Source organism: Anthonomus grandis, chromosome 10 (genome assembly GCF_022605725.1).
Source record: "Anthonomus grandis grandis chromosome 10, icAntGran1.3, whole genome shotgun sequence".
Taxonomy (NCBI): domain Eukaryota; kingdom Metazoa; phylum Arthropoda; class Insecta; order Coleoptera; family Curculionidae; genus Anthonomus; species Anthonomus grandis.
The window spans coordinates 22,350,044-22,366,445 of NC_065555.1; the positions used below are offsets into that span (position 1 = coordinate 22,350,044).

At 31.8% G+C, this 16,402-nt stretch overlaps 1 protein-coding gene across 5 annotated transcripts in view; it reads left to right on the top strand.

The window, feature by feature from the left end:
- Positions 1-16,402, top strand: part of LOC126740854 (leucine-rich repeat flightless-interacting protein 2) — a 106,816-nt gene that overhangs the window by 50,417 nt on the left and 39,997 nt on the right. For 2 of the 5 annotated variants that reach the window (XM_050447021.1, XM_050447019.1), the window contains one exon: positions 15,314-15,577. In XM_050447021.1, coding sequence (XP_050302978.1) covers positions 15,314-15,577 — 264 coding nt within the window. Of the gene's footprint in view, positions 1-6,581; positions 6,962-7,973; positions 8,109-15,313; positions 15,578-16,402 lie in introns of those variants that run through there. The other 3 variants (XM_050447020.1, XM_050447018.1, XM_050447022.1) reach the window with 3 other exon arrangements.

Sequence of the window (16,402 nt, forward strand, 5' to 3'; positions counted from 1 at the left end):
TTTTTAAATTTAAGGTTTCCTCATAGGTGGATTGGTCGAGGAAGTATATTTCCTTGGCCCCCGCGATCTCCTGATCTGACTTGCCTAGATTTTTATTTGTGGGGCAGACTAAAGGATATCGTTTACCAAACCAGACCTACAACACGAGATGATATGATAGCCAGGATCAGAAATGCGGTAACAAGCATATCAGTTGCCGAAGTGGAACGCGACTTTATTAGTAACGATGGTGGACACTTTGAACATCTTGAAAGAAATTGAGTTAGTTATATGTTTTATTTTATATTTAGTATTAATTTGCGCTATTTGTTATAATTGTTTAGTCAGAAGGATTTTGAAGATTGAATAAGAGGTAAACGGATACTGCCATTTTCTGCTAACCGAGTAGCTAATCTTGCAAATATCCTTTTCGTATAATGTCTCTGTTCTGGATACCGCATATCATATAGATTATTCTAGAGGTGTCCGTTGAGTTCTGATTGCATTTGAAATAAACTGTTATCAAGTCGGGGGAGTTTAATTTTTGTAACGTTTTTTTTTTCAGATTAATCTGCGTTGCCATTCGCCTAAAACGTCTAATAGGCCATCTACCGTGAATCACCCTGTATATTAATGCGACTCAATATATGTAAAAACGCTGAGACAAACTTATTCCGACTTATCTAATCTGTCAATTCCTGCTAATTCTGAATCATTTGTTAAATTAATAATAGGTACTTATACTTAAAATTTGAAAAATAGGTTATTTTAAAATTACTCGAAAACAAGTGGAGATATCGAAACGCGGTTTTCACTGATTTGTTAGTATGTTTTAAGTCTTCGAAACCGCAGTGAAAAAATCATATCATTGCATTTAAATTTTTAGAGAAAATCTCTAAAAACCCAGTCTCTGTTAAACAACGCCCTCTGACGACTTCACTGAAAACAAAGTGACATTGACAGGTGCATATTTTGAAAGCCCTTTGAATTTCCTTTTAAACGAGTACCCACTTGAATTACTTTTAATAAAGAATCTGAGTACAGGGCGATTAAAAAGTTGCATTATTTATGATCTTTCCCCACCCTTCTCATTGGAGATATGAAGAAAATTCTTTAGCCAAATTAAGGCAAAATTAATGAAGATTATTCTGATGTTTTCAAAATGGTACCTAAAACTGGCTATTTTAGACGAAATTTGAATTTTTTGAAATTACAGTGCAGTTACGTCCTCTTGTGGTAGTCTTAGGAACTTGTAAATATTTTCCAGCCATTTTTTTTTTGGCCACTTTTCTTGAGAAATTTTTTTTTAGCGCTGTGCGATGAATAGTTTTCGAGATACAGCCGGCGTCCTTTCTTATTTGGACACCCGGTACATATGTTTATGTTTTTACATATTATGTTTATAGAATAAATATTTTTTTTCTAATAAATTGACCATGCATAAAAATGTTTTTATTTTTTTCCGCGGTAAACGGATGTCGGACGAAGAAAAGTCAAGAAATCAAAATTTCCCTAAAATTAATGGAGATTATAAAAATAGGTTTTATTGTGCGAAAAATCAGTGGCATACAATATATTTTTTAAATATGTAGTCTTTGATCTTGTACAGACGCCACTGGTTACTTTAAAAAAACCTACATAAAAAATGGCTGTTGATACTCAGAGGGTGTGTGCTAAATTTCATAAACATATTTACGAAGTTAATAAAAGTATGATGAAAAAGCGATTTTTTTCTTCAAATTTTAACACCCATTTGAACTTTTCTTCTTAAAATCACCTAAGGATTAACACCCTTAAAGATCAGCATCTTATGCTGTGACACCCTCTAGGGTGTGTTATAGGGAATGTTTGGCTATATCTAATAAAAACATACATTAAATTAGGTAAATCAAACGATGATTGGCTTTGTAATTTGTGCAGCAGCTCAAAAGATGCACCCATCCATTCAAGCACACAAAACAGTATCCCTCGCTGATGTCATGGCTAGATTAGAGTACTTGTTCTCGAAATATATAAAACAAATTAACATAAATGAAAAATTACAGGAGAGATTAAGCAAGGTTAAACTTAAATTAAACGAAAATGACGAAAAGTTTTGACAGAATAATTTGCTTATTCAGGAGTCCCAAATGAAAGCAAATGCACAGCATTTCGGTTAGCAAAGGATCATAACAAGGGCAACATAATTAAGGTTATTTGTGAAAATGGGGGCATAAAGTTGATGATCAAATAATAATAAAGTTGATGATATGGCTCATCTCTGAGCCAGTAAACTGGATATTGAGATTTATCGCAGAAAATCTAAAATTAAGTGCGGTATATAAACTTCTCTCTTAATAAATCCGACGGTCTGGATTACTTGGAGAGAGACATGGATATCAACCTGTTCGACAATTCACCGCTAATCAGAGACTACAAAGACATAATAGCAGTCAGCAAAAATTAATCACTTAGACAGTGAATACCAAACGTGTCGAAATCGCTTATAGACCATGTTCTCAGTGACTGTGTTTACAACTAAACTTATTAGAGAAAACGCTGTTATAAGTGTCTGATTATAAGTTATTAGTAATAAATAACTGTTTGATTATAAGTTATTAGTAGTAGATATAACATTTTATTATACAAGCGCACTAGCTGAAGGTAAATAATTATATCAAGTGTATAGATTATACCAAGTTTATAAATTTAGTTAGGCCTAAAATTTGAAGCTTAAATGTAGCAACCTTTCGAGACCTAATTGTAAAATTAAGTTGGAGTTATAAAAAATAAAGAATTCGTTCAAATAACACTTGGATAAATCAAGGGTTTTTGATATAATTTGAAAAAAGCGATATTATTTATATAAAAAAGGAACCAAACGCAAAATGCCTGTGCAGCCTTTGAGTTTAAAGCTATAAAAAATCATATAAATAATAAAATTAAATCTTTAAAAGTCGCTTCTTTTAAAAACAAAATGGAATTTAGGTGGTAACAATGATAAAAAATAATGAACATGTATTAAGTCTTTTAAGAAATAAAAGAGAAAATGTAGCAATTGATTCCCTGCTGATTGATAATGAGATTGTGAGCAATAAATTGGATATACAGTTAACTGCTGAAACAATTGTTTTTCTTAAATTGATGGATCAATAGTTAAAGATCTAGAAATTAAAATTAACAAACTAAATCAAAATTTTATAGCAGAGAAAAAATACAACAATAGCTCGATTAGCATTGCCTTCTTGATCCAATTAATAGGAAATATGAGAAATAATACAAGACATTTTAAAATTCTGCTCCCCGATCATGACCGGACATGTAATTATTGTAAAGGATACAAACAAGTATACTATCTTTCAATTTTAGTGTGTTTAACTATTATATATAACTAACTGTGTTATTTTCCCAAACCAATGAGCAATAAGTAAAATAACGCCAATTTTTAAAGCAGGAAATAAGCTAAGCATGAAAAACTATAGGCCGATTTCAATACTGAGCGTGTTTGTTTTTTATACTTTACAAAAATTAATAAAAAAAAACAAATGTTATATTTTATCGATTATATCTCAAAGGCTCTAGATAAAAAACAAATAGTGGGAACAATCTTTGTTGACTTGAGAAAGGATTTTGATTTAGTTAGTGTAGATTTATTGTTAGGCAAATTATCTATAATGGGATTTTAGTACAGTCGTGCTGTATGAGAATGGATGCAAAAATTAGATAGAGTATGAAATTTTGACATTAAGTTGTATGGGTTGAGAGAGTGCAAAAACCAAAAACGCTAACAAAAATTCCGAGGGGGTTTTTTTTAGGGGATGATTGGGGATGGTCTTGGATTGGCGCTACCCCTTTGCACTTACAACTTTGACTCCATGAGTTAAATTGTTCAGAAAAATCAAAGCTACCTTTTCTTCCACAGAGCCGAATTCATCCGAGTTGATTTAGAGGATGTAAAAAGGGGGTGAAGTTTTGAAAAATTGGTTTTAAATCGATAACTTTCTTGGAAAAAATCCCACGAATTTTGTTCAAATAGCAAAGTTATAGCTCTCAAAAAGACGCGTACATTGATATATACCGGGTGGTGCGTTGCCGAGCGGAACATAGGAAAACCCATGTAAATTTTAAGGGGGTCAATTATTGGCTTCCCTGTACATTATATAGAAAAAAAGTAAGATAACTTTTTGAAGAAACCAATCTGAAAAACCCTTATACAAAGTTTCAAAAAATGTTAATAAGCGAATCTTGAATTATTCAATTAAATGTAATTGCCAAATTAGCAAATTTTGAAAACCAAACGGGCACCAGTAAAATGAATATTGTTACTGACGTGAGGAAAAGTGTCAATAAATCAATGCCAGTCGATATTTGAAAACAAGTATGAATTATTCAATCGACGAAAAAATAGCCATAATTAAGTAGTATGCGGGAAATACTTATAGAGCAAAATCTGAAATGTTTTCAGTTTATTGATAAAACGAAAAAAAAAACATTTCTTGTATTCGGCTGTACGTCAGATTTGACAAAGCCTTATAACAAATTGTTTGCTGGTAGCTGGTGTATGGTTTTACCTGAACCGAAAATTTGGTAATTTTGCAATTACATTTAATTGAATAATTGAAGATTCGCTTATTAAAATTTTTTTAAACTTTGCACGAGGGTTTGCCAGATTGGTCTCTTCAAAAAGTTATCTTACATTTTTTCTGTAAAATGTACAGGGAAGCCAATAATTGACCCCCTTAAAATTTACATGGGATTTCCTATTCCATGGGTGAAATTTTTGACCACCTTTTTTGGAGAAACTATCGACTGTAAGATGTTGCTTCTACGCAACAAATTGAAGCAAAAAGTCTAAGCTATCATTTCTTCCTAGGGAGGACTATTGTCTATTTTCCTTATTGTGCTTTTTTCGAAAATCAATTTTAAAAAGGATTTTATGATTAATACTATTTCTATTTTGCTTTTGTTCATTAATTAATACATACTTAGTAATAATACATACTCAACAAAATAAAATAATAATATTTTTCTATTTTTGTCAAATATGCTGTAATAATAGTTACCTAATAACGTACTAGTTCATCCAAATCAAAACATTAACATTTTTTAAATTTTTTGTAGGCGATTAAGAATACGAAACTTTAGGTGACCTATCGAAATATAAAAATCAACTAAGTAGATTTACTTCGTTTCGTTTTGGAGAATAAATACATTAAAAATTAAATTTATTTTTATAGAACGGACGCGTTACTTTAAATCTATAATGTAATGAATATAATAATAATAATAATTGACAGTTTATATTTCCTCATAAGATATTACATATGCTCACTCATAGATATAAATAAGTTGACAATATAAATACAAAGAAAAAAAATCTATCTAGAGTGTATTAATTCAGCATGTAACTGTAAAGAGGAAATAAAGGTCATGTTTTAGCTACCCTCAGAAGAAGGAGCTGCTAGGACCTTGGATATTCCACTTATAATTTAGAAAAAAAAATCGCGAACCGCATTATAAACTGTACGAATAGCATGCATACCTTACATCCATAACTAACCGAAAAAAAATCTAAATTATCCTAGCTTACTTATTATTTACTAATAGGAGGCAGGAGAGGAGGAACGAGGGGGACAGGTATATTGACTATATTTCTGTTGTGGATTCTTATAGTAAAAAAAAAAATTAACATATAAAAATTTATATTTCCAAACGCGCGCCAGATACAAACACGGAATGCTGACACAAAAGAGAGCAGAACCAGGGCTCCAGATTTACCAGAGATGTCAGTATTAACAGGAAATAACATAAATTGTTTCTTTTTTATGTAAAGTTATAGACAAAGGGTATGTCTGCGAATATTTATATTTTGAAGATATCTGAGCTTATTATAGAGATATGGTGGTGCTTTAAATTTCATTATTTTGTAAAAAAAACATATTGAGTGCAACTCTCGGCGATTTAACATATTAAGCCATTTATCAGCTAAAGTATGTGATACCCTTTCCCTTCGTCTAATTCCACAAATAAACCTTATGCACGGTTCTGTAATTTTTCAATTCTTGCAGAGTTAGCGCAGTCTAAAAATGGTCCATATACTGTATCTGCATAATTAAAATAGGATAGAATGAATGAGTCATAAAATTTTTTTTGTTTCTTTTGACAAATAAGATCTATGCTTGTAAATTTTTTTTAGCATTGAAAATCCTTTCTTAAGACAACTTGTAATGTGATCTGTGAACTTTAGATTGACGTCTATAATATAAAAGACGTTAATAAAAATAATAAGTAAATAAAATTAACATATCAGTAATAATATCATACTTATACTATATTGACATATTACTGATATGTTAATTTTATTTACTTGAGTATTCCGAGTACCCTCCGCGGATTTTCTGAAATCATTCAATATCGCGGCGTAAACGTGATCATTATATATTTTATTATAGGCGGGTTTTATTCGGGTTCCAACGAAATACCTATTTTTAGTATGTGACTACACTACATTCTCAGTTATTTGGGTACCGGCTTTCGTGTTTTTTTCTTTTTACCGAAATTGCATTTTTAAGTGGGATTTTAATACTTAGCGCGTTTTAGTTCGTTGATATAAATACATATTATAGCGAATGCGCGATTGTTACCTAGATGAGAAATTGTATTTACCTTATCAAAAATCTTAAAATTCTGACACATCGATAAGATATATTTAATTCCTTTGTCACGTACTATTATAAAATTGATTAAAAGGGTTTCTTTAAAAATGTCTGTGTGTGATGGTGAAACGGAACAAATGGATACCGGTGATAACTGCAACTGTGATATTGCCCAGGAATCTAATAACAATATCACGAAGAATAAAGATACGATTGAAGTTGAAACGAATTTTGTGGATGATACAGCTTATTACAGCTGCAACTGGTCTGTGAGCAATATAAATAATAGCAGTTTTATTGATGACAGTGATGTTATTAATAGTTTTATGGAAGCTTCAAGTGAGGATGTAAGTAAATAAGAGAAAAATTATTGATGAGAGTAGTTTCTTAACAAAAATTATATTATATTCTGATTGTAAATAAAATATGGTGCTTGAGCAATTTAAGACCCAATGATTTTGCAAAAAAATGTTTAGTAGAAAGGATACGCTCTATAGAACATTTTAAAGCAAAAAAAAAATTTGGATGAACCATATCTTGCACTAAAAAATCGAAAAAACTTCTTACTAAATGACATTATTTTTAAAACATTGCTATGCGAAAACTCTTCAATATGTCAATTTTTTCACTAGGATATATGGCAGTGTTGTCGTACTTAACAAAAGTCCATAAAGTTTAGGTAAAAGTCGGCAGTAATAAATTCCGGTTTTTACTTGGAACTTCTTGCAATTATTGGAAAAACTAACAAATTGTAAGTTAATTTCCTATTGTTCAATGTTTTTTATTACTAATATAAAAATATTGATATAATTACTCTACTTGCACTAGCTGTTTACATATATACATTTTTTTTTATTAAAAGTTTTTTTTAATTAATTGGTAAGGATCCCTCATTTGATATATAAAATTTAACGGTCTAAAGGCTGGTATGTGTTTAACTCAAACCAATACAACCTAAACCAACCCAGCCAACACTCAACGAACAGAGAGACATAAGTTACCGTAAAGTACTTGTATAGAAAATCGACATGGAAATAAAACTTTAAACAAAATAAACTTTCTGACCTGGCACCTTAATTTAATAAAATAATATAAGGAATAAGACCTAACAAAAGAACCTAAAAATCGGCAACGCTGTACTCATTAATTTGATTCGCCTGCATAGGTTGTGTGTCAAATGTCAATAATTTGACAATTAATTATAAACGTCAAGATTCCTAAATTAAAGGAGGCACTTTGGTAAACAACTTTAAAAAAGTGTTGTAATTTCAATCGTTATATTTTTTTATTTAATATAGAAATAAAGTTAAAATATTTTAGATCAATATAAGTGATTAGTCGGCGATAATACTATAGTATATTTTTAATATTTGTGGCCATAAGTAAATAGAAACATAGGAAAATCGTGGTCCACATACAACATAAATTTTTGTTTTTTTTTGTTCAAAAATGGCTCATCCGAAAATTTTTTTGTTTTAATTTGATGGATTAAAGGTAAGCTTCCCAAACATATCAAAAAATCGTTAGGTCGTAAATTGCTCAATCACCGTATTTTTTTTTTACATCTTATAAGGTTACTTATTCAATAAGAGTCAATGTTTAAATAGGTAAAAAAGTAAGTTTAGAAAATACTGTTTTATATGCTCAATAATGTTAGCAATAAATAACCTTTAATCATACTTTTCGGTATTTGAAAATTCTGCAATTTTGATTGAATTACTTACTTTTAATTAATCATTTTTTCTACTGCCTCTTAAATATAATAATTTACCTGAGGTATATTAATTTCGAATACACTCAGGAGCTTAGGATTGTATCGACTCGTGAGCTCGTTTCTGTCAATGTCATGTTTTATCAGTCCTTTAAATATCAGTCCTAACTATTTTTAATTAGTAAAGTAGATAAACCCGACTTCTGCGATGAAATCTTCAACTGACGTTTGAAAATAAGGTGCATGTAAGTCAGAAGATTTTCCATTAATATGTTTACTTTTTAGTCGATATTATCGAAATAAAAAAAAATCGTCGCCCATTCGTATTTTTTAGGTCATCAATGAATAATTTTTCAAAATCGTTAAGGGGGTGTTAAAACCCCCTTAACGATTATTTGATTAGTTTTTGTCTTGTTTATTAGTCGATTTCCAGTGTGTTTTATAGCCTTTTTAGGATTTACATGAAATTCCAGATGTGTGCATCCTGAGCAAGTTTTTCCTAAAATACCAACATTCTGTAGTAACATTTACAGTTGTTTTAAATAAAGTTAGAAATAGAACTTTTTTGTCTCTACATAAATATTGAATTGAAGTTAATAACGAAAGGCTTCGTTAAATCTTTCTTACTTTATAATTCTTTTAAATATCATCATCAATCAGTCCATATTTGTGCACTGCTGGACATAAGCCTCCCTTGATTGTTTCCACATTCTCCTACTTTGTGCTTCTTGTTTCCAATTTGTGTGGATCCGTTTAATATCCTCGGACGATTTAGTTGCGGTGCTGTCGTCCCCTGCTTTTGCATGCGTCAGATCTAGGCCTCCACTCTATGATCCTCTTGGCACATCTGACAAGTATTCAGCCACTTTTCGTTCGTTCTGGAGGGAACGTCGGCCATGATTAAATTCTTTATACCAGTTTTTTACAGTGCTGTAGGATGGTGCTTTCTCGATATATAAAGAATTAAGTTTGTCGATATATTCTTGCCTTAATAATCTACGTCAAGAGTCCAGTAAAGTAAGGTGACGTCTAAAAACCGATTTTTACATAGAATGTTGAGTGTGGGCAAAATATTCATAAAAAAGTGAGGATGATTGGAAAAAATACAAAACTTTGCAAATTATGAAGATTTTTCTACATACGTTAAAAACGTAATTATTGCCGGCTTGCACAAGGTTTTTCAGCTCTTGATTTTGCTATAATTAAAAAATATATACAGGGTGAGTTTTTTAAAGTGTTACAATGCGATATGTCAAAAACGGCGGCAAATTTTTTTTTGACATTTTGGTGACATTTCAAGTATACCGGGGGGCACTTTTTGTGATATTTTTGACATTTGTCCCTTCACCCCCCTAAGAGGGGGGGATGGTCACTTCCTTATTTTAAATGGAATGACGTGTTTTTTATTCTTAAATACGAATCTACATAAAATATGAAGTCTGTTTACAAAATTTTTTTTAAATTGCTCTGCTGGTTACGGAATTATGATCAAAAATTGTTTTGATTAAATTTAAAAATAATTCGAATATTTTACCATAATAACAGCCGGTTGCCATGGAAATCCTACTGTTTATTTTACTAGTATGAATGGAAATGAAAATCCTAGTAACAGTAGGATTTCCATGGCAGCATAACAAGCAGTGTCACATAAAAATTTTGACGTGTTATTAACAAGTAAATTGTGTTTAAAAAGAAAAAAATGAAAGCGAATTTCAGTGTAGAAGTAGATATGTTGTTAATTTTGGGGGAGTGCAGAAAAAATTATAGGGAGGCTGCAGTAGTGTGGGACGAGAGGTTTCCGGATATTCCAAAATCTCATATGGCCTTTAAGAGACTGGAGACCAGAAGTCGTATGACTGGTAGTCTAAAAAGTAAACGACGAAATCGGATTAAAACGCAAACAGATGAAAATAAGGCAGTTGCTGCATTAGGAGCAGTAGCTATTGATCCTCAAATCAGTACCAGGCGGCTTGCTTTAGATGCTGGAATTAGTCAATCATCAATTATAACAATTCTGCACCGGTACAAGTTTCATTAATTTTTGCACTTGGATTTCAACAAAAATGCGTGAAAATAACCATTTTTAGAGAAACGTTATTTTTTCTGATGAGGCTTCTTTTAATAATTGCGGGCAGGTAAGATTTAACTTATTTAAATTAGAACATATTCAAGTTTTGGTTGTTTGTTTTTCTAAAAGGTAAACAGGCACAACATGCATTACTGGGCAGCAAATAATCCTCACTGGATGAGAACTGTACCAAATCAACATCCCTGGTCTGTGAACGTATGGTGTGGTATTTTCGAGGATAGAGTTATTGGTCCTCATTTTTTCCAAGGTCATTTAAATGGACAGGTCTACACAGATTTTTTAAGAAATCAGTTACCTCGTCTACTAAACCAAAATTTAAATCCTAACGTATGGTTTCAGCAGGACGGAGCTCCACCCCATTATGCCATACAGGCCCGTACTTATTTAAATGAGATTTTTGAAAACAGGTGGATTGGTCGAGGTGGTCCTGTCAACTGGCCTGCTCGTTCGCCAGATTTGACCCCCCCTTGACTTTTTTTTAATAGGGATTTATAAAAGACAAAGTAATGGGTAGTGCACCTACAACTCCAGAGGACATGAAGAACAGGATTCGTTTTCCTTGTTCATTAGTGACACCAGCAATGTTACAGCGGGTACGAAACTCATGTCAAGAAAGGATAAGAAAGTGTTTGGAAGTCGAAGGCGGTCACTTCGAACAGCTCCTTAGGCATAATACATAGACGATAAATAGTTAAAAAGTAGGAATAGTAGTATTTTTGACAAATGTCAAAAATATCACAAAAAGTGCCCCCCGGTATACTTGAAATGTCACCAAAATGTCAAAAAAAAATTTGCAGCCGTTTTTGACATATCGCATTGTAACACTTTAAAAAACTCACCCTGTATATTGGGGCAATTTTGGAACTTTTTGGAGGCTAAAATTGTAAATTTATAGGATTTTTTATCGCTTTGTATCCCTAGAATTATATATTTTGTAATTTAAACACACGAAAAATAAACCAACAACCTTATTGACAAAAATAGGAGTGGCTTCACTATGTCTCCAGGAGTATTTTTTGGTTTTGTCTGGAACACTTTTTAGTTGGACTTAATTTTAGATAATAAAGGCATAATATAGTTAGATTTTACATTACATAAACAAAACACGTTTACAGGTGTTAAAAAATAGGTATTATTTATTTAAATTATTTGATATTTTATGTAATTTAATATATTATAAGTATAAATTAAAAAAAAAACATAATTAAGATATTTAATTATTATTAGGTAAATAATAACGATGAGGTTTAATGTAAATTAACTTATAGTCAAAACAATAAATATCTTTATTAATAAAATATTGATATAAATAACTAAGCGCAACCATAAGAACGATCATCCAAATCTAATGATTAACAGGGCTACCTCACGCATGTCAAAGATATTGGGCACATGGGGCGTACGCTTGTATGTACACACGCATATACAAGCACACCCACACGATGCTGGCGCCCCGTGTGGATGTGTATACAAAGCCTGTAATTCCCATTTCCTAACTATTATCCCATCCCCTAAGTAGGGCTCAAACGACTACCTAACCCACTATTTAGCGCCAACCCAAGGTTTCAATCCCTTTTTGCAATTTCATACTCCATATGGGCGCCAACCACACAGTCCCACACGGGGCGGTAGCCCCTGATATAATAATTATATAAATAAACAAATAATTACCTATAATGAAACACGACAGAAAATTACGATAATCGTACTAGTATAGTTAACTTACCCAATAAATAATAAAATAATATTTGTTGACGTAAGTGACATTTGACAGTCTTTTTTATTTATGAATTAATCCGTATTTACATATTTGATATTCCTGATTTGGGTGTGGAAATTTGTGTTTATGATCTAAAGAAGTGATGTAAATCCTTTTAAGTTACAGTAGGCTTTAAATTTCAATTAATAGCATATATAATGATCAACCTAATAGCTAGTCGCAAATAGAGTGTAGATAAGCCGGGTGTAATTTTAAATTATACGTAAGTAGAAAATCCTTTATGATTTTTAAAATTTTGCATTTTTTTACTTCATTCTGACTTTTCAACATTCTATGTAAAAATTTTCAAAAAAATCGTTTTTAGACGTCCCTTTAACTTTAATGGACCCCCCGTCGAAAGTTATGAAAATTATTTACTCGAAAAAGTTCGCGAGTTATTTCTATTTTTCGCCCGAGATTAATTTTCAAGTTACTGTAAACAACACAAATTACAAAATATTCTGACAAAAATTATGTTCAACAATGTCATATTTCCAATGAACTGAAACGTCAAGTAGAGCCTGGAGACCCTCTTATAGCAACATTGCTCTTTTAACATCTTTCAGGCAGAGATTCTCTCATTATTCACTGCTCTCTCAGTTGGCTCACGTTGCAGCAATCAATCATGCAAATACAACGAACAAATAGTAGCATATATTCAATCACGCTTAGATAAACTGGTTGGTACTCTGGACAAGCAGGTGGAAAATTAAAATAAATGAAAGTAAAACGGTAGGAAAATTATTCTCCAAAAAAAAAAAAATAATAAACCGAGCCATCCCAAATTTAGGGTCCGGTCGGGAGGAGTACGATTCCCTGGATGAATAAAATATAGTCTCTTGGCTTGTTCCTAGACACAAGAAATAATTATAATCATCATCATACAAAAAAACAATTCATCTTATGTAATGGGACTACTCACACTATATACATTTTTAAATAAGAAAGTAAGTTCTCTCTGGATAACAAAAATGCTGTGAAATAAGCAAATTTTCAGGCTTAACCCTCGGGATGTACGTCGAAATCAATAGTTACTTGCTCTGGCCAGACGCGGGAATGAATCGCATTATTTCTTAGGAATTTGGCTTTTTGCGTGCAAAAATCGTAATATTGTTCTTTGTTTTTATATATGCTTCGAAAATTTTCATACAAACAAAAAATACTAACGGCCTGCAAACTGGAAAATGCTAAACGTACTTGTACGGCGCACGTCCTGAATGGGTTAAACTACTGTATGGATCGTCAACCTACTTCAGGACGCTTCTTTTCAAAACAAAACAGTAAGATTAATTACCTTTATCTCCGCAATATTGATCTGCACGACAACCTGAAAATCAAAACCATATAGCAGTTCCTAACATCTTCGTACACCTACGCATGTGCAAACTGCAGGAAGTCTAGCGAGAGGTGGCTTAAATTGGATCATAAGTTTATGCGGAAGTTGTTCACAAAATACACCGTGGGGACGTGTGCGGTAGGGAGAAGCCAATTGTAATCTAACTTGGTCCAGCAACCCTCATGTGTATAAAATAGGTCCGTCGGGGGACTGAACGTTTGATTTTCTCCTGGAGCAGGGACAAAAACCAGGTTTTGTCTCTGATCAGGTCTTTTTTTCCCTGAACCCTCTCCAATCCATCCCGAAGAAAATAAAATCATTTCGCCCCTCAGCACCAAGATGCCAACAATTTTAAAAAATAGGCCTTAATTCGAATGTGCAAGTATACTTTAGAGTAAAGTGAAGAAAGGTAAAGATAGAATCAGGATATAGCTGTCCTATTCCCGACATTCACTTCCTGTAAAGTGAATGTCGGGAACATCCTAGCTTTAAAGCAGTGAAAACAAGCGATTTTGCAGCCATGCTTTGGTTTTGATTTTTACCAATTTATAGATTGCTAGTATTACAGATAAATATATGAATATGAAATGTTGTTTATTTAGCACTTGGCTAGTTAAATATGAATATACAATTTTCAAGATGTAATTATAATCCTTAAAAATATTTATCTACTAATCGAGTAAATACCTTAATGTTTGACGATGATTTCATGTTTCTTGAGAAATCATTTAAAAAGGTCTCATAAAATAATGATTATTGAAGTTTTTTGAACACTCTCGCCCTCTGATCTTGGTTTTCAAGTAAACTAGCAATTTAATAACTAATAATAAGTTTTTAACTTATTTATTAAAATGCTCTATCGATAGTTTTAAATCCACAAATGCACTAAGTACAACTTTTTCTTGATTCATATCTTCTCTCCGGGCTGTAGTTATACATACTGAATAGCAGACTCACATGAATGTCCCTCGAAAAGTAAGCCATTTTCATCAAAGTAAGATCTTATTTGTTCACACACAATTATTTCTAAAATGTTGTCTAATGTTGGTAATAAATTAATTGGTCTGAGCTCTACGGGAACATTCGGTTTGGTCAGTTTTGGTATTGGCACTACTATACTAGTGCCACTAGTAGCGTAGTACAAATACCAAATGGTATCATGATTAAAAGCAAATTGAATTCTTTCAATTCCCAACTATATATTGGTAATTTAATATAGTATTTTAGGTATTTTAATATAGTATATGGACCATTTATTACAATCCTGAATTAATATGAGATAAAGAAGATGATTCTGATACTAGTAATAACATAATACATACAAGTAAAATAATAACAACATTATTATCTAATATCTAGTAGGAAAAACACTCTGAAACATTCGTTTTTGGCTAATAACTTTGTATTCCTTGTTACAATACGTAATTACTCAAATCCTCCCTTCGGCACAAAACCTGCTCGAAATGTCAGAAGCGAAGATTGGACCGCCAGTGCCGTAGTTAGAACCAAATTTATTGCAACAATATGTATTGTTTCCAAATACATACAATTTGTTGTTTTCATTTCAATGACTGAACAAAATGAATGATACTGATGTAAAGTCGTGTATATCTATACTATAATACATAATAATATAGAATTAAATATAACATTTTATCCAAAAATGTCTCCTCCAAAAGCAATATGATATTTCATGCATAAAATGTATGTCAATGTTAACTCAAACATATAAAACGAACCTTAAAACATTTAAATGACAGCTACTGATTTTAAAAATCAAAAATTGTTTTTGTTTTGCTTTCAGGCGGAGGCAAGGCTAAAAGCAAAACGCCAAGCCAGAGCGGAGGCGCGGGAGATTCGCATGCGCGAACTGGAGCGCATTCAACGCGAACAAGAAGAAAACGCAGATCGACAATTTGACATGATGGTATCGGCAGGGGCAGATCCCGTTTGGGGAGTGCGGCCTAAACCCACTTCTACTGTGAGGCATCGGCCTGCCAGCCGAAGAAACTCCGAGGACTCGCTCGAAGATGGGTCAGGGGGAGGAGGAAGTTTAAGGGATCTGAGGGTGAGTAGGTATTTATTAAACTAATTTCTAAAATATTGTTAAAAAGTTTGCAAAATTTTCTAATTTAGTATACCTACAAAATAATACATATTCCCATACATGAATTATGTAATGTTCTTTAACTATGGTCTTTGAAAAGGTGGTTTGGTCTTTGGTCTTTGGTCTTTGAAAAGGTTCAATAAAATCTTGCTGAGAGAAACTATGTTGACATTTCTGATTTAAGTAAAACCTATGTTACTTATTTTGTTCATCACTATTACGCTAAATATCAATTTAGAAAATACTATCTTATACCCTCTGTTATACCATTTTCACTATGAGATAGTTTAATATGCACTTTTTCTAAATATCTAAACAATTAGGCTTATACCTTTGATTTAAGTAAGGAAGGATTAAAGGAAAATCTATATTGTTGTGACGAAAACATAATAAGTTACTTATTTTGTTGGATATTACTTTACTATTACAGTTAATATGAATTTAGAAAATACTATCTCGTAACTTAATGTACCATAAAATAAATAACAATTGAGAAAAAGTTGTATATAAAAAGGGAAAAAGTTAGAACAACTAAAATGGAAATGCGCAGGACACATAGCCACAAAAAACTCTAAATGGACGAGAGTCTTAATGCAGTAGAGACAATAGTAATGTAAGAAAAATTATAATACGAGAGAGCGATTATATTTAATTCATCAGAGGCGGATTAATTTAAGAAATAGCATATGAAAAAGATCCATATTATGGATCCAATCACCCCGAATATTAAATCAAACCAAATAATGCAAACCACTCAGGTATAACAATAATAAAATGACTTTAAGC